Genomic DNA, 19,194 nt, shown 5'->3' with positions numbered 1-19,194 from the left:
GTAAATTGTAATTGCTGGAGACCAGATAAGATTCACGTCTACAGTTTGAGAGACCATGTCATTGTGACATATTAAAATACAGCACTGCAAAGCACAAAGAAGAAGGGAGGGTGTAGTTATCAACCTGTTAGCTGAGTTAGCTTAGCTAGACTACTGTTAGCCTCTATTTACCTGCTTTTCTCAGTGAAGGGAGATATTTAGCAAGATATCCTATATCTTGCTTAACATATAGCATTCTTGTCATAGAGAGACCAGTTAAATATTTAATTTGTCTCTGGACCCTTACTTAACAATGAGTCAATGTACTCAATGGCATGCTGGTTAGCATCACTACAGGGACTCTTTTTTTCTGTCTCCCTTGCTCTTTTCACCAACAACAAAACTGAAATATTAATGACAGAAATTCAAACAATCATAAAATAGGAATAAAAACATCCTCCTCTCTAGCCTGGATGTTTGGAAATATCGAATATTCTTCCTCAGCTTGGATGTAAGTTATAGACTCTGTTAAAATAGTCCAGTTTAAATCTTTCATTTAGTCTGAATTACAAATTACCAATTTTTAAATCAAATTCTTTCGCAATTATTCATGTTTTCCTGAAATAAGAAAATCATTTTCATCTCATCTAACCACAAGCTTGTAAAATCATTTAAAAGAAACATTTCAGAAGCAACTCGTGACAGTCAGACCACAGGGACTTGCTGAAGCTTGTTTGGAGGAAGCGACAGCCTTCTTTGGACTGATTCTTGGAGCCTGGCACACCTTTTGCTTGGAAATGTGTCTTATTTATACAACCATTTTCAAATCTCTTCTGTCACTCTCTTCTGGGTTCAAGTCAGGGCATGCTTTGGGTTATGTGTGAACTGGTGGGAATAATTATGCATCGCAGACATCTTGAAATATTGCAACTCAAGCAGTCTTTTTTACTTAATGGATTGTATTAATTGACATTAACCAAGAAATCATTACTGATATAAATTTGTTATAAAATAATTACTGATTGCACTTTAAAAATTAGGTAACTTTATGTTATTAAAGGTAAAGTTTAAACAGTAATGATTTATTGGTTAATGTCAAGTTGTCGTAACAAAGACATTTTGAATAATGTCAACTTTGTATTAAAAGTGTCATAATTTACCGAATGACGCTTTATGACAACAGTCATAAATATTCATGAAGGCTTATTCATGTTCATGACAGGTGTTATGTCATGTTTATGACAGTGTCATGTCAGTCTTATTCAACCTCCTTCAAATAAAGTGCTACCAAACTTTTTTTTTTCTTTTTTTTTTTTGCAGCATGAGCCATCTTGCATGTCAAGCTTAGCTCTTGAGTTTATGCACTACTGGAAAAATTACATCAAATAGCTCAAATGATCAACAAGCACAGGTTTGGTTTTATTTTCCGAGCCTGAGGCGCTCACTTTGTAAGGTTTAAAAATATCCTTGGCAGATTTCTGATTAATCAAGCAAGGCAGCAATGTTATTTTTTTATTCCAGAAACTAAGTACTGGAAGAATTAATATAGAAGTTTTATTAAAAATGCACTTTTACACTTAATCTTGTACATTTAATTATGCTGTAATAAACATGAAGAGAGATATGAATATTTAGATTTTTCTTTTGTTAGAGCCATTAGTCGCTGATTGTTATCTTTTTAAAATCCAAAACATTTCCATCATGACTAAGAACACGAGTTCTGATGTAAATGAAGAGGTGACTGTAATGCCTCCAATTTGCTATGAAGCACTTATTTTTGTAATGGCAAATCCAAATAATTAATAAAATTTCCTTAAAACTTTGTCGTTTGAATTACCCCTATTTAAAGGTAATTCTGGTTAAAACATAAATGTATGTTCTGTAGTTAGAGCATTTAGTCAGGCGATGTCCCCGTTCGCTCAGGATCAATGAGCAAAGGGTACCAAATTAGTCGGTGGTGACACATAGCAAACCGACAAATGATGTAAGCCCAAATTCAAACTGAAGCAGGGCTTGCAGCTCACACAAAGCCGAGTGGGCGTAAACCGTCGAATCTGAAACCTGCCTGGCATTTTACTTCTTCGCTTGTACAAGAAAAAGAAAAAAAACGTCATTGCATCTAATCTTTTATAAATGCATCACTGGAGGTACTTTATGTGTGTGATGATCAGCAGATTCAATGTTGCACGTAAACAGGCTCATGAAAGAGACATGTTTTTAAAAGTAGTTAAGACATTGATTCACTGCTTTTTATTTACACTCATGTTAGGTTAGGTGACATTAGAAACAGGAAGTTGTCTCCCCTCCCCTCTCTTTCTAACTCTCTCTCTCTATTTCCTGTTTGTCAGGAGTGAAATGATGCTATTAACTAATACTGAAACAGATCTGTACATCAAAAATTCACATTCCAAAAAAAAAAAATAAAAAAAAAAACAAATCAGAAAATTACATATGTAAAAATGACACAGGATGAACTTCCTTTACGTCGCGTCTGTAATCATCATTGCTAAAACATTTGCCTGGATCTTTTTTTTGTTTGTTTTTTTTTGTTTTTTGGCTTAGAGGCCCTTTTACTTGCGCCGAGGTATCGTCTCTGTTCACGTCAGGCCTCACACAAGAAGTGGTAGCAGTATTAGTTGAGCAATGTTCTGCGAAATGTCTCAAACGGTTACTGTTTTGGATTTGAGGTCAGTAAATTCATCTTGCAACGAAAACAGTAGTAAAGAAAATTCAGTTTTAAGTGCAGAAGTCCTGCAGCCTTTCACACTTGTCTCACTGAGCTTCCTGTTAGAAAACACCGTCGGGGGTAAAAAGACCAGGCTCTGATGATTCATGCTTTTAGGGGATGTCCATGTCTCCATTGGAGGCGTGCGAGTGCCGCTTCTCCAAGTCGCACCCGGTCCTGTTGTCCACGTTCTCTTTGCTCTCCTCGCTCTGATCCTCCGATCCAGACTTCCTTCGGAGACGCAACCCGGGGTCCCTCTGTGTCGGGATCTGGAAGGACTGGAAAGAGCTGCCCAGAGACGGTCTTTTCTCTGTAAGGAAAAACAAAATAAATATGGAAATCAGAAGGAAAAACTGAGTTTTGAGTAAACTGTTTGGGCGGAAGAAGTGGCAAAGAGGAAATTAATATGTTAGACAGTAACAAAAAAACAAAAAAAAAACACTATGGAGGAAGTATATTTAAAACTGAGTTGAGTCATACCTACTTTGTAGACTTCTATGTAAAAGTAAAGTAGAATTCGTGTAACTTGCTTCCAACGAGTTTCCTTAAAAAGAAGTTGAGCCATTTAAAAGGTCTTTCAAAGATTTCTTTTATCCTAATTTTCTGCCATGTTTTCTGAGACCTTATTGTGCTGCTGTGTTCTTAAAACAAGAGAGAAAGTGTACAAAAAAAGGAGACGAAAGAAGAAGTCTCGTCATCTCGAGCAGATGATAAATATCTGACTGTCATGTCATGAAGCAACAGGGCAAAATCCAGCTCCAGCCTGGTGCTGGGCCTGAAAATGCACATCAGCTGTTAGCTGATCCTCGACTTTTCGCTTTCGCTCTTTTGAGGAAAAACTTTGCTGAAGCAAAAAAAAAAAAAAGTAATTTCTGGAAATCTTACAATGGATTCAGCGAAATAAATGGGAACAAGTTGTGTCCGTGTGACAGGCTGCTACTTACAAAGGGCCTTAAGATTCAATTCGAAAATGGCTCCTTGCAAACTTGTCTGTTATGTGTCGATACAAACACTGCTTCATTCTTTGAGCTTGGCAGCCTTTTCATGCCTCAGTGAGTCATAGGTCGGCGTAAAGTGGCTTAAACAAAATAACATTCCAGTCAAAATGGCCGCATGCTGGACTGAAAACGAGTGACAAAGCGTCCCAAGTCCAAAGAAAAGATTGGATAAATCTTCAATAGACGGGAGAAATATTTATCTAGAGCACTTTACCTGGTACTTATGTTGTCTCTTTTAGAGAAAAAAATATCTTGCTGAGTAACTTTAGTAAGAAAACGTTCACTTTTTTAATATATATATATATATATATATCTGGCACTGTTGGTTGCATTGCAGGACACTTCCTGCTGCAACTGCAGATAAAAAGGCTGCAGGTCAATTCGCTCCTTCACCAGCGAACATCACCATTTCAGACCCAACTCTCCTCTTCCTCCTTCCATGTTGCATCTGGCAGCAACTACGTTTTATTTGAACCCACGTACTTAAACCACATCAGTTCATTTTTGTTGAATCAGTATTTTCACCATGACGACAGTCAACTTAAACATCATGTATAATTCAATCTGTTTACTATTTTTTTTTTTTTATAAAACCTTATATTAAATAGTCAATGATTGTGGTTCTGATTTCTGCTAATAAGAGAGAGTATGACTCCTCAAAACTAAAATAACCCTAAGCGACACCCTGCTTAAACCACATCAGTTCATTTTTGTTGAATCAGTGTTTTCACCATGACAACAGTCAACTTAAACATCATGTATAATTCAATCTGTTTACTATTTTTTTAATAAAACCTTATATGATTGTGGTTCTGATTTCTGCTAATAAGAGAGAGTATGACTCCTCAAAACTAAAATAACCCTAAGCGACACCCTGCTTGTACATTTACAGATGTCATAAAGCCACATTTCCTTTCACAAGACTGACATGGATTTTAGAAAACTATGACGGCAAACTATGAACATGAACTATGAACTCCTCTAAGACACAGCATGAAATGAACCAGAACAGCTCAAGAGGGACATTTAATTCAGCCTCCGACGCTCCCTAAACTAAGATCCAAGCTCACCGCCGGGTCCGATCGGCCGCATCAGTCTGTTCATCTGGACGTTCCAGTGTTTGACGTTGGTGCTCGCCTGGCGAAGTTTCCTCTGAGCAGCCTGTCACGGGAAGAGAGAAACCCTCTAAATCATCTTTGAACCAAGAGGAGCACAAAATATCACCTCAGCTCACTTTACAAGACCAGCAGATGAAAGCCATTGAGAACAACTGCATCAAAATCATATTTTGATATCATTTCACGCAGTACAATAATATTAAAACCATCACACTGACTTTATTATATTATGTCATTATGATTCTGCTGTTCGACAGAGAAGCTCACATCCTGAGGAGGCATCGATCTTTCTTCTTAACAGGAAGAAACCAGTGTGACCATCCACCAGTCACAGTCGGCTCTGAACTCATCTGATTGATATTCTGATTAATTCACAACCATGAAATTCAGAGTAACTTTCCCTCCCGCCGTTGCCTCATGCACGCTGACGATGAGGGGGCCATTTGCAACATTAACAACTCCGTCCACCGTCACCACATCCTGTTTTAGTGGGACAGACTGCTGCAAAGTCATTGACTCAATTGGCTGGATTTCTTTCAGTGGACAAAATAATTTTTTACCAATTGAACTTGATTTCATTGTATAATTAGGATGAAACTGGAAGATGGGTAAATCTGAATCTGTATGATTGGACTGATTAAACTGCATATTTCTAACTGATTGTCTTGGTAAGTGCTTTGAAATGCCTGTTTTTCTTTATTTTTGCTGAAAGATGTAACAAAAACATTTTTAAAAAAAAGACATAATTAAACTTCTAATTCTGAAGGTTACAATTTTGTGACAGTAGTCCTGGTTGTTCAGACCTAAATAAACGTCTCTTTGTTAAGTTTTCACTGCAACTATTTGCATAGAGATGCACAGATTAGGCCTTTCCTCGCTGGATTAGGTTTTTTCAAGGACAAGAAGGAACAATTGTTTTGCAGGTTCTTTGACAAGGCTTGAAGTTTTAATCCAACAGAAGATACAAAATTACAGCCATTTATGTAGTAAAGCATCCGAGGAAACGCTTATCTGATTGTTTTTAAACTTCAATCAAATTACTTGGATGGATGAGCGTTGATTAGATAAAAAGAAGAAAAGGGATTTCCAGAATCTGATTGTGGATCAGATTGAGGGAAAATGTCTGAATAAATGGCACATCTGTAATTTTACAGGAGGCCTTGTCTAACTCAAAAAAGAAAGTTAGTTTCTGTTTGTTCAGGAATCCCTTTGTTTCCCGTCAGCATTTTCTGCTCCGTTATTGACCAAGACATGATTCGAGTCAATCTTGTTCCTTGTGGCAATTCGCGCTGCTTTTTGGGCCTTTTTGTCCGTCCCTGACTGGAATGACGCAGCTGCCTTTAATTATTACAAATATCAAACATGTATAATTCCAGCTAATAAAAGGAATGAATCACACTCTGTTAAAGGAATTGTTTTGCTGTCTTTAGCTGGAGTTCAGCTCTGAGTTTACTCTGAGAAGTGAAGGACTTATATGGGCTGTGTGTGTTGTGTTTTTTCCACTCACCACTACATCCTGGTCAACCCTGTGTCTGTTGGCTCGGACCTCCTCCAGCTGCCTCTGTGCCTCATCCAGGGCCCGAGACTTGACTTCCATTTCCTGCTTTAGCTCCTGTTTTTCCCTCTGCGTCTTCACGATGTACTCCTCCTGCTCCTCCTGCAGGGCCATTAGAGCCTTCATTTTCTCCTCCTCCTCAGCCAGTAACCTGAGGACGAAAGACAAGATAAACGTGCAAGGAAGGTGAACTGTGTGATCGGAGGCTTTCAGCTGAATTAGCACCGAGTACAGACAAACAGCTGCCAACTTCCTCTGCCACGCAGGCCGACTTCCTCAGGAACATAACCCTGCGTGAACCCCGGAGCTTGAAATCTACTGTCTCCACACAAAAGCGTCTCTTCGGCCCACCACTGCATGCGTGAATGTGTTTTTTGTAACATCTACCTGGCCTGAGCGTAACGGAAGCCCTCCTCATCCAGCCTGGCTTTAATCTCCTGCTGCAGCGCCTCCTCCAGACGCTTCTGCATCTCCTCCAGCTCCTGGATCCTCTTCCTCTGCCGCTCTGCTTCCTCCTCCTTCAGAGCCATCTCAGCCTGCATGCTAACTCTGGCCTGTAGAGTGGCGGAAAAGAAGGAAAAAAAGTTCCCCGAGTTCCTCCTTTGTACTCTTTAAAGTGCTCTCCTCCGTTCCCCTGCCCCGCTCACCTCCTCCGCCTCGCGGAGCTGAATCTCCAGAGTGCGCTGGAGCTGCTCGTGCTGCTGGCGTCTCCTCTGCTCGTCCTGGTCCATCAGGACCTGCGCCTGCTTCTGCGCCTCCTTCAGGAGCTCCAGCTCCGCCAGCTTGCGCTCCCTTTCCTCCTGTAAGGCCCGCAGCCTCTGCAGCTCCTCCTCTTTGGCCTGCCGTCGTTTCTCCCGCTGCTCTCGCTGCTCTCGCCTCTTCAGCTTCAGGTCTTTATGCAGAGACGTTTTGCCCTCCACGTGCAGCCTGATGGCCGTTTGAATGGCTGTGAAGACGAAGAGGATGAAGGTCAAGGTCTTTAGATTTTGCTGTGCGACTCAAAGAACAGAAGCGTCCTCTCTGACCTGCCGTCCACTCCTGTCTTTGTTTGGTGTCCGAAGCACTCATTTCATAGGTTTTGGACAAGGTTTTCAAGCAAAACATGCACCTCTTCCCATCTCGGTCAGGCAGCACCTGGTCAAACACGTAAATGTAGAGAATTTAAATTATATGTGTTAGTGTTGTACTGTTCCAGTCGCCATTATTGATGGTCTCAGTCTCGTCTTGGACGCATTTAGACCCCGTCTTGTCCTGGTCTCGAACTCTGAGGATTTTATTTCGAGTTCAGTCAAGCGAATATTGGTAAGTTGCCAGAATAAATGTATTTGTTGACATCCTTGCTTTTATTGGACGTCTCGGTTTGAATCCAAGCAATCACGCGACTCATTGCTGAATATGCATTTTTGTTATAGTCGTCACCCATCCCCAACCTCTTTAACTCAAACTCCAAGAAAATGGGAAGTAGTTCTTTAAGAGCAGGACAGGATGGTTCCAAAATCTTCAGCAATACAATTTGACTACTAATTGGCTACTGTAGAGAGAATATCTGTAAACCAACATGCAACAAAAAAGAAGAAAGAAGAAAGCATAAAGCAACTTGTACATTTTACCTCCACTTAGAAACTAAGCACAAAGAAATGCAAACTATATGTAAGTGATGTTAGCAAAGCTAGCTAGCTAATGTTAGCAATCAGTCTCTCTTCCAAGATTCTTTACTCCACGTTTCTTGTATCACTCTGTTCTTCGTCTGGACTTGGATAGGTTTGACTTTATTTACTGGATTAACTGGAGGTTTCTTACTGCTAAAAGGGAGTTGTTCCTTTCCGCTGTCGCCACATGCTTGCTCAGGATGCCGCATGGCCACGACCTCCATGCAGCCAGCTTAGATTGATAATTTCATAACTAGGTGGCGCTACAGACTGCATTTTATGAGAACTACAACCAAATTTTAAGTCATGTAATTGAGTTTGAATCTCTTTATATGACTGGACTGTCGTCTTGAATTAATCTGATGAAAAATTTCTGAATAGAAATTGGACTCGTTAGTCTTATGGACACTTTAAGATGAAATTTGAGTATTGTTTACATTAATTAAACATGAAAAAAGTTTTCTTTAATAAAAGTTTATATTATAATGTTGCATGATTTTACACTCACCAAAACAGGTTACGGTACTTTGTACTGTACCTGATTCAGGCCATGAAATTGAATCAAACTTGGCAGAAATTCTGCATTTCTGCTGATTTCTCACTCGGACAACATATTTTGTTGGTATTTAATCACTTCAGCTGAAGGACAAGTATTATCATTGATCTGATACTTTTCAGTCTCTCTGTATTATCACTGAAAGGACTCTTCAAGACTGAAAACATTTATAGCAAGCAGCTGCCAGGACTGTGTAATTTGGACCTCCTTATTCTGAAAGATTGTAGTTAAAACACATAACAAAAGAAATTGAGTTTTGTGGTTTTTGTCATTAGAAGTCCTTCGTTTGCTTTCTAAGAAGTGGTCACTTTCAGGTTTGTGGTACCCAGTGTAACAGGAACGTTAGCAGGAAAAGTCCAGCCAACCGGGCAAACAGGTTACTGCAAGCAAAGCCTCATTGCTTGACTCAAGTAAATCACAGAAAAACGGCTGTAGATTGTTACGGGATTTTTGCTTTGTTAATGTAGATCTAATCCGTTCAGTTAAATCTGAAGTTAGGTGAAGATAGAAAGCAGCGTTGCCAAGTTTCTAAGCAGAAGACAACTGGACTTCTTCTCTCGTTTCTTGAGGATGTGCCGTCTCTCTCACTTCTTTCATTTTATCTGTCAAGGTGGCCTCAGATTTCATCTCTCTAACATCTAACCTCATCTTCCCAGGCGGTTTGTTCACTGCTTCTGACATGTGACCAAAACAACTCTCACTGCATCATTAGGGAAATGTATGGATGATCAACGCAGCCTGGGTCCAGTGTCCTAATGCGTCCTAATTCTAACTTTTATGGTCACATTAGTGAGATTGTTCCGAGTGCAACTTATAAACTTCTTACTTCCAGTCATGATCTGAATTGAAGGAGCATTTTGGAGGATAGGCGAAGCGTTTTCTCGTAGCTGATGGCTGATGACGCTACACTAGGCTGTAGATTGTAGAGAGAATATCAGCAGCAGTAATTTAAAATGTTGGTACAAGACTGGAAAGTTTGAAAGAGAATCATCATCTGGGATTTTTGTAGTCAAGCCGTTATGATTATGCAGCTTTAAAATATCATCGTGGGTTTGGAGGGAAGTTTGTCTGACTCTATCTGATCTGAGCTGTCACCATACACTGAGGTACAACTGTGTCTTTATCCAAAATATAACGCATTTCACTACTGCAAAATGTTATTGTTTCAAAAATCAGACAAAACACAGTTGTGTTGCCTAACCACAGAAAGAGACAGATTTGAATATGAGCTGCTCTGAGAGCCTTTGTCTGCTTCGTTTTGCTTTTGTTCTCTGAGGACCCAGCTGAGTCACAGCGACCCGAAGACATCTGAACCTACTGAGTGCCCTCAAGTATGAGCAGGAAAGGCAAATGATGCCAACAGGTTAAACAAGTTTCAAAAATACAGTTTGCTCATTTTACGGAAACTTGCAACAGCACCGCTCCAAGGTGAAGAGACGCCAGGAGATAAAAAAATGTAAAACGATTCACTTCTCTTTAGAAACCACTTTCAAGAAATATCCCATCTAACGACGTTTTATTTCTCTCCGGGAGCATTTGAGTGATTTCTTTTTTAGCTGCTGCTTTGTTTCAAAAACTACATTTTAAAGAAAAGCACAGCATATAAAAGCGGTTAGATATCAAGTAACCACTTTACTGTCCTCTCTGGATTACTTTCTGCATTTTAGGGAAGTCCCCACCTTTAGTTTTCCTTTTTTCAGACAAACAGGAAAAACGGCGACGTTCTCCGCTTACCTCCACGCAGCAGTTCCCGTCCAGGACTATATTCCCTTGGCAGTCCTTGCGGTCCTCTCCGGTGTAGTAGGACAGGTTGCTGGGCCTCAAAGTGAACCAGCGTTCCTTCCAGTTTCTCCTTAGCTGGCCTTTCTTCCACAGATAACCCTGAATCCAAATCAACGCGCACGCATGACTTCACGGACGTAAAGCGTGGCACAAAGGGAGCACTTTCCTGTCCGCCTACCTCTTTCAGGACGTCGCCGACTATCTCCCTGTACACCTCCTCTATCGCCATGCTGGTGATGCTCTTGTCGATGGCTCGGGTTATTTTCCCAGAGTTCATCATCTGGAGAAAGACCCAGACGGTGATGCCATTCTGATGCCCTGAGTCCTGAGAGAAGAAGTCATCGAGCTCAACGCAGTTGAACTCGATGCTCATCGCCATGCATATCTTCTTTAGGAGGTACTCCACCTGAATGAAGAGGGAGAAGATCTGTGTGAGCCGCTGGCGTTTGCAACAACAACATTTTCTTTAAAAGGCGTCTCTGTGTATGGAACTTTGATTAAAGTAATATCTTGTTGAACATTTGAGATTTAAGCTTGTTCTTGCTGAAGTTTTACGTTTTTCTTATCAAAACCGTATTTTTAAAAAATCACTTCTTTGCCAGCATTATTACTAACATTGCAGTGAAATGTTTCCTGACTTGCTAACTGTAACCGTGCATGTAAGGCTTCAACACACTATTTTTTTTTTCTTTTGCCAAACCTATATAGTAACGTCAGTCTCACTGCAGCACTATTTTTGGTACAGTGGTGCCTGAGTGAAAAACATACCAAAATAAAGCTGAATGGTGTTTTCTCACACCCTGAGTTAAAGCAAACACTCTGACCCTGAAATTTGGAGCTTTCTCTTGGCAGCGGGTGAAAAAAAAAAACGCATGACAGGAAACCAAAACGGGTGTTTACGAGTGAGAAACAAGCCCACATTGCGGCACGAAAAGTGCACCGTGTCCCATGGTGGAAAGCAGCAGAGTTTCACCCGCTTCCAACTCAGTGGCTTTCTGAAGATCCAACTTCATAATTAGGTGTGCAGTAGATTTATCCACCTTCTGGTTCAACCCACCTCATCTGGAACCATAACCAACGGGTATTTGTCTTCGGAGAGAAAGTTAAAAAGGCACCACAGTCGAAAAGCGTCCCGGTCTGGCAGAACCGAGATGCTGCTTCTGTCTGGCTGGTAGTTCTTCTTCGCCGTAAGAGTCCAACAAAGCTCGTCCACGTTTTCCTTATTAAATGAGCCTTCCACAACCTGAAGCAGCGGAGGGATGTAGCGATTAAAAATGTGCTAAAGCTTCTTGGAACACCAGGAGAAATAAAGCTGTGCTGGTGTGCGCTCACCTTATCGAGGATGTATTTGTTGAGATAAGGCATGTAACCCTGACTGGAAACGGGGCCGTCGTCGTCATCCCTGAAGTGCTCCTCCAAAGCCACGGGGTCATGTGGGATGCTCAGGACTGTGCAAAGGTTGTGAGACAGAACCTGAAAAATCAAAGAGAAAAAAAAACCTTCAGATAACAGAGGAGAAGATTTATTTCCATCGAACTGATAAAATGGTTTAATCTTATCAATTTTTGTAAACGCAGTGTTTAAAAACACACACACACACACACACACACACACACACACACACACACACACACACACACACACAAAATGCAGGGTTAAAACACTTCAAACAAAGATAAGATTTATCCAGATCTTTAGAGACAGAAAGAGACAAGTTCACAAGATGCTATAACAATTAAAGAAAATACATGAACAAACACCGCATGAAACACTTTTAGAAAATTTGAACAGTCCATTTTGAGAAATGCTAGTCCAATACAAAGGACAACATCTTCTTCTAAGAGCAAACTTGTTTTTTTAAACTTCAGCTGCATCCTGGCCTTCAAAATTACTTGCTGAAGCAGAAAAATAGTAACATTTTCCGCAAACTGTTGTAGAAACGTCATGAGTGGCTCCTAATCTAAGTACTTTTGAGCAGCTTGGTGCCAAATTCTCTTTTTCAGTGCCTATTTTTAGACAGGTTCTGATACTGCGATCCCATGCCTGTTGGTGTAACTTTCCGACATTTAATATCTTTTCAACTTAAAAAACAAAAAACAGTACAAATGCGACATTATGCATGGTAAGTATGATTTCAGCACGTTGTTTAACGAGCATCAAACCTGCTAAAAGTTTTCAAAACTGTTTTTCTGCTCAGATTCTGAGACGAACGCATTGCTACTTTGAACTTCATCCACAGATCACTTGATAAAGCTGAGATAAAGCACATTTTGCTATTTTTATTTTATTGTAGGAAGTCTTCTCCCTTGAACCGATTTCTGCATCCCTATACTAGATGCAAATTTGTTCATGTTTCAGATTGATAACCAGGGCAGGAAAGCTTTAAGACGACGCTATAGATGCTTGTCTTTTTTGCACTCAATCAGTTTGCAAAGCAGTAAAAAATAAAAATCTGCAAGAAGCTGCAGAAAATAGTGCATGGAAAAACATTAGGTTTGGCTTTTACTGTTGCTCGCCTTTCCAGCGATAGTGCAGCAAAAAGAATAAAATGCAGTGAGTAGAGAATTCACCATGTTTGTTCAACATGAGCTGCATTGTGTTTCTCAAAGCAGTTAGTTGAATAAGACAAATGTGAAATTTTCTGCTCAGGTAAGTCAGTTCAAGTATCTGTGAACTTTGGTGGCATGTGTGTCTCAGCTGTGTGGTTGATTGTCAGGATAACACACTTTCGGTTTTTCTAAAGATATCTTTTTTCCCCTTTATGTCCTGAAAAAAGTCTGATATTCTCGAGACGTATTCGGATTAATTATGTCTGTTTTGTGTATTACAGATTATTTAACACGAAGATGCAGCACTGTAAGAGATGTGACTTATATTTAACCCTCTGATAGCCTGTAACAGATTACAAAAGCAAAACATGCATTTATACAATGTTTAGAAAAACTGCTGTGCAGGAAGCTACCAACACGGTCAGTACTTCTGTACTGCTGCAATATAGTTCAGTTTTAACCCTTTGAAAACTGTGGGGTTTTATTTTGAAGGCTATGCTCTTTCTTAAAAGACCTGAGCAGCCATGTTGATAGTTTTCTGCTTCATAGTTTTGATCATTTCTTCTTCTGTAGGTCTGTGAAGTGGAAAAAACAAAACAAATCCAGATCAGACAGAGTCCTGGGTTTTAAAGATTGCTGCAGAAAGGAGAGCAGCACATCAGATCACCACCTATGCATTGCTCTGAACAATTCAGGTTTCACGCAATCTTTTACGAGCCTTTAAACACGCCCACAAAGTCGCACAATTCTCAATAAGCATCAGCGTAAAACAATCTGAAAACTCACAGCCAATGAGTTTAAAAATCTATTCTGTCTGATCTCACAAAATAGAACAAAACAAACGTCGTCTAATTGATTAGACAGCAGTTAAACGGTGAGTGTTGTACTATTCGCTCTTGCTAGTTAGTTTGCACAAAGAAACATACAACATTTCCACCACAGCAAAGCAAAGCAAAAAACTGGGGAAAAAAGTGTGTTGCTGGTTCTTTGCCAGAGGTGGCAGTTTTTGAATCCAGCATCCAGTTACCCAAATCCGCTTGACCTTGAACAAAGTACATGTTGTTCCACATTTACAGACAGCAGCAGTTCTTATTTTGACAGAGTTAATATATCGAGGGGATTCAGATGATCTGTCAATGCTTAGCTCTCCTGCTAACACTTTTGAAGTTTTCTTACAAATCTATTTCCTAAATTATATACTTTTACTAACTAAAATGTTTCCTCAGTTGGGACTTATAATGATTTCTCAGAAATCATAAAATGCACAAAATGAGGTTGGCTTCTGAGTTAGCATTGATTTCACGTCTTTCTGTTTTTGGTATTTTTTTTTTCCTTGAGAGCAACATAATTTGGTTAAAATCCAGAACTAAGAGAACCAAAGAGCATTAAGAAATCGTTTTTTACTTTTCCATTTATCCATCGGTTCTGTCAGTAAATAAAAAAAAAAACAGTCAATGAATACATTTGACTAAAAGCTAACTTGTCAAATGGCAAATCAAAGATAAACGATGCCATCTGGAAACAGCTCAACATGGGCAGAAACTTTAATTTTCATACGTTTTCCATGTACCAGAACAATCCAGACGTTTCAAGAAAATGCTAGAATCCTGTATTTGTTCATATTAATCTGGCTTAGCAAATTTTCAGATGATACTTCTTCATGTTTTGGGCAAAATATTATTCCACACCCGCAGAAGTCAAATTTGGCATAAACTTCACGCTAAACAGTGTTTGCTCTTTTGGCCTATAAGAGGGCCAAGAAAAGAGCAGCTTTGTTTATGACAACACATTCGAAAAGTTCATAAACTGACAGCATTCTATTCTTATGTGCTCTTTTAATAAGTCCGTTAAAACTTAATAGTTTTGTCACAGCTAATAACACACAACTTCACCATGTGTGTGACACTCGATGCATGCACTTCCCTTGGAGGAACAGTATTGGTACGTTTTCTGAGCAGTGTTTCCTGTAGCAGTGTGCAGAAAAGGGATGAACCGAGTCTGAAAATGAGTTCATGGCTCTAATTTTGTTGTCTAACCATATGATGTTAACATGTTCAGAGGTGCTAATTGTTTGCAGTCTGGACCGGTGTGGCCTCATGAAAAGTGAAATTACCTAAATGAAAATGACAGATTATTAGCAGATGTTGCACCAAAATGAAGAGAAGAGGGAGGAAAGATATCTAATTTGATCTGTTTATATTGGATTAATGTGGTAGAGTTACCATTATTGCGTTTCTATCAACTTTTTCCCCTTTATTTTATTTCTGTCGCCAAGGGAGTGCAACATCTTGAGACATCTGCTGCACGATATCAGGCACCTAGTTTCTGCGTGCTGAGCCATAACCACATCCTGTCTCCAGTCTCCAGTTCTCTACGTCTGTTAACTTTTGAGGCCACAGCATGCAAAGTGCTCGCCTCCACACAGAACATGGTGCCTGTACACGACCTGCATGATGCCGACGATGGAGGGCTGGAAGTGGGATAAGCCAAGTCATAAGGCTGACTCGCTGTAAGCCAGGAGCTCTGGGCGACGTTGCAGAAACGTGGTGGTGGCTGGAAAACAGAGCCTGAGCCACACCGAGAAAAAGTGACATAACAATGAGAGCAACAAAAAAGAAAAGAGACAGAGAGAGGGAAAGAGAGAGAGAGAGAAAGAAGCACAGTGGCTTTATTGAAGCCCTACAGCGAGACGCAACAATCGTCAGCATGTTTCCACTTTGTCCTTGCCCTCACATGCAACAATGTCCTGTTTGACGTACATGCTGGGAACATACTCTATTCAACGAGGCTGCTCTCCAGTGCCAGAGGTCCCTTTGCACTACAAGATGGCACATTGAGGCCCAAGCGTTGATGATGACGGGTCCCATTCACATGCAGACAGAGCAAACTCGTGCTGCCTGCCTGCCTGCCACACAGAGGTGCATATTGTGCCCTCTTTTCAGCACTGTAAGCATTTCACTGGAAATATAGGGAACAAAATTGTTCCTCGTTGCCGCAGTTTAAAGTAAAGCTGCTTTGCACAGGAAATGTGATGGAAATCAGACAGTTCGCTCTCATTTCCTGAAGTACACAGCTGAACACACTCTAGGCAAACAGCAATTATTTGTTAAATTTACTTGTGTGCCTGACAAACTTTTATCTGTTGAAAGTGAACCCTGGTAGGAAATGAAGCAACATCACCACGTCTGTCAATCTTCACCTCAGACACAAAAAGATCACTTTGTTTCCACCCCCACACCCCTCCATCTTCAAGTTAGAGGACCCTCCACTCACCTTCAGCTGAGACTTGGACACCTTCCCACTCTTCTCTAGATCCAGGGCAGTAAAACCGTACCATATGGACTTGAGCAGCTCAGAGCGCAGGTCCATTTCTGCAGCGCCGTTATTTTCTGATTTCCTCCTCTGCGTGTCTGTCTTCTTCTTCCCTCTGCTGTTGACACGGGGCCCCTGGGTGACAGGCAGACACGCACTCTGTTGCTGCTGCTGCTACTGTGTGGCGTTGCAAGCCTGCGGGCAGCGACACCTGCTGGACATCCACAAGATAGACAGGGAGGGTTCTGTCTTGACTTGAGAGAGAGAGAGAGAGAAAAAAAAGGTTTTAATAGAGACAACGTGATTTAAAACTAATTCTAGACACTGATAATTTTATTTATCAAAGGAAAAATGTTAACAAATAATAATTTACCAAATCCCAATCAAAGCTGATGGAGGTATAGCTGTAAAATTAAAACATGTCGTTTGTGTCTGTCTGTTTAGACTGTTCCTTATTGTCGTGTCCTGCATGAATCTAGTTTGATTGGAGTTTTTGGGATTTATATATCATTATGCTATGTTAGCACAAAGAGCATGCTGTATGTCACGAGATTATACATTTCAGATATGATTTTATGTCATTATTTTCTGTTTTGTCTAATGTTCGCTGTTTGAACATTCGTCTTCATTCACTTTTCCATTAGCCCTGTCTCAGGTAAAACAGAGGAAAAAGTATCCCCGCAGCATGATGCTGCCACCACTATTTATTATTGTGTGAAGGGGAAACTGTCTTTGGAATCTCACCTGATCATTGTCCTTTTCGCCGCATATTTGCTGTGTCCCAAACCCATGTTTTATGGCAGATCGTGAAGAGGACTGACTTCTCATGGCTTTCTTCTTGGACTGTACCTCTAAAGTTATCATTAACCTCTTGATCGTTTTTTTTTTCATTTCATTTTATTTTTTAGATTTTCTGGCTTTGTTTTTGTTTTAGATTTCCCTTTCTTTGTTTTTTTCTTTGTTTTTTTTCTTTTTTAGCAAACAAGTAACGTTAAATCCGCAAGAATTTGCTAATAATACAGAATAACAGATGTTTTCACTCTTCACATTATCTATCTATCTATCTATCTATCTATCTAGCTATCTATCTAGCTATCTAGCGGTGGGGGAGATGGAGAGTGACGGGTCTCGCGGCAAATAAACTAGTCACGTGGTAAAACAACCTTATCATCGTTACCATGGAGTTGTTTGTGAAGATCCGATGCTTATTGGTTGCCCTTTGTTCGGTTACCAAATTCCTCACAGCCATTGGTCAATTTGGGATCTACTTTTAACCAATGACGAAGCGCGCTTTTTGAAAACTGTTTATGGTCCAGGAAGTTGACAGGCCTTTTTCATAGCAAGAAAGAACGGAACGAAGGAGCTTTAAATCAGCACGAAACGTCTGGTAAACCAAACCAACTTGGAGTAAGGAATAAACTGTCTTTGAAAGAGTTTATTTCATTTTTCAAACGACTGATAAAGGACCATAGGCCTTTTAGATGTATCTGAAAGAAGCAGCAGCTAGCTTTCGGTCGTGTGTAGCGTGTGCTTTAAACGTAGCTTTCTGTTTGGGTCAAAGCTAACTTCTTTGTTTGCTAATATTTTAGCTGGCTCTTCACAACACCCATTTCATGTGTTTTCGCTTTATTGTTTGCCTTGTCGGCGATATTTGTTTTTCTTTGAAAAACATAAGTATAATAATATTGGCAGTTGCCAATATTATTGTTATTTTTTTTTCTTGTTGGTTAGCGTTGTCAGTTTTATACTCCCTATCTTTAAAAGCGTGTTCGGATATTTATGCTTTGCTGCTCAAATGTTTTATTCTGTTTCCCTTTTTTAGTTGCTCAAATCCTGAGATTGTCTTTTTACCCCGATCAGCATCATGAGTTCTCCAGTCCTTCGTCAACAAAGTCAGAATAAAATCCGCAGTGATTTTCTAAGGTAAGATATATATATATATATATATATATATATATATATATATAAAGGCCCGCAAATTCACTTTTTCCCTCCTAAGATTAGTGTGTGATTTATCCAAAGCACGTTTTCTTGTAATAATATGCATTTTAAAGGTGATATGCAACAGAAAGTTGGTGATATTCTGAAAATTTGTACTTTGAGGGTTACTAGAAGTCTTTCTTGAAAGTTGTTGTAGAACATAATCAAATTAAAATGGCTGCTACCCATATAGACTTAGGCTTATTTTATTGTCATTGCACAAAGAAACATAAGTAAAATTGGCAATGCAATGTCATCACTTGGCCACCGGAGCGCACACAAAAACACAAGTGTGCCTATAATTAAATAATATGCAAATAATAATTACTATTTTCAAACAGTCTTAGACAGTCTTCATGATGGGATTGTTGAGCAATCTGATGGCCAGTGGGACACAACTATTTCTGAGTCTGGCTGTTCTGCAGCAGATGCTATGGACTCTCCTCCTAGACAGCAAGCGGATGAACAGACCATGGAGAGGATGGGTGGAATCAGAGAGGATCTGGTTAGCTCTGGCTAAGCAGCGTCTGTGTGCAATGGTCTGGATATGGGGGAGTGGAGCCCCAACAATCCTCTCAGCTGTCTTCACCACTCTTCGCAGAGACTTCCAGTCTGAGGCCTTGCAGCACCCAGACAAGATGCTGATCAGCAGGCTCTCAATAGTTCCTCTGTAGAAGGTGGAGAGGATGGGAGGGAGGAGTGAAGCTCTTCTCATTTTTCTCAGAAAGTGCAGGCGCTGCTGTGCTTTTTTTTCACCAGTGAAGCGATGTGAGTTGTCCAGCTGAGGTTGTCTGTAATGTTCACCCTCAGGAACTTAGTGCTGCTGACGATCTCCACTCCTTTGTCGTTGTTTAGGAGTGGTGTGTGGTTGGGTCGAGACCTCCTGAAGTCGACAATGATCTCTTTTGTTTTATCGACTTTCAGGAGCAGGTTGTTTATTCTGCACCAGTCCACAAGATATTGTATCTCTTTTCTGTAGTTCACTTTATTG

General features: G+C 40.2%; 2 protein-coding genes across 8 annotated transcripts in view; one reads left to right on the top strand and one right to left on the bottom strand.

Moving 5' to 3' along the window:
- Nucleotides 1–2,193: 2,193 nt before the first annotated feature.
- Nucleotides 2,194–17,085, bottom strand: LOC103141188 (DEF6 guanine nucleotide exchange factor). Its single transcript, XM_007556707.2, has 12 exons — nt 16,968–17,085; nt 16,185–16,477; nt 11,695–11,835; nt 11,420–11,605; nt 10,541–10,768; nt 10,315–10,461; nt 7,401–7,509; nt 7,023–7,321; nt 6,763–6,929; nt 6,328–6,526; nt 4,773–4,863; nt 2,194–3,014 (listed from the first exon to the last, which is right to left on the bottom strand). Exons 2-12 carry the CDS (start codon nt 16,278–16,280, stop codon nt 2,818–2,820), a joined length of 1,860 nt encoding a protein of 619 aa, XP_007556769.1. The 5' UTR covers nt 16,281–16,477; nt 16,968–17,085; the 3' UTR covers nt 2,194–2,817.
- A 411-nt stretch (nt 17,086–17,496) lies between these two features.
- Nucleotides 17,497–19,194, top strand: part of troap (trophinin associated protein) — a 7,930-nt gene continuing 6,232 nt past the window's right edge. For 3 of the 7 annotated variants that reach the window (XM_016673613.1, XM_007556705.2, XM_007556704.2), the window contains exons 1-2: nt 17,498–17,630; nt 18,046–18,146. In XM_016673613.1, coding sequence (XP_016529099.1) covers nt 18,088–18,146 — 59 coding nt within the window. In that variant the 5' untranslated portion in view covers nt 17,498–17,630; nt 18,046–18,087. Of the gene's footprint in view, nt 17,631–18,045; nt 18,147–19,194 lie in introns of all 7 variants that reach the window. The other 4 variants (XM_007556706.2, XM_016673614.1, XM_016673612.1 and 1 more) reach the window with 3 other exon arrangements.

This window comes from Poecilia formosa, unplaced genomic scaffold (genome assembly GCF_000485575.1).
Source record: "Poecilia formosa unplaced genomic scaffold, Poecilia_formosa-5.1.2 Scaffold80, whole genome shotgun sequence".
Classification (NCBI taxonomy): Eukaryota; Metazoa; Chordata; class Actinopteri; order Cyprinodontiformes; family Poeciliidae; genus Poecilia; species Poecilia formosa.
The sequence above is the reverse complement of the archived record's forward strand: the minus strand, read 5'-3'. Positions and strand labels throughout refer to the sequence as shown.

What these genes read in the sequence shown, in the direction of transcription:
- LOC103141188 (XM_007556707.2), bottom strand. Translation starts at nt 16,280, where the DNA reads ATGGACCTGCGCTCTGAGCTGCTCAAGTCCATATGGTACGGTTTTACT. An exon ending in TCGGCGACGTCCTGAAAGAG is followed by an intron (nt 10,462 to 10,540) that starts GTAGGCGGACAG and finishes ATTTGGATTCAG; the next exon opens with GGTTATCTGTGGAAGAAAGG. An exon ending in ACGGGAACTGCTGCGTGGAG is followed by an intron (nt 7,510 to 10,314) that starts GTAAGCGGAGAA and finishes GTGTTTGACCAG; the next exon opens with GTGCTGCCTGACCGAGATGG.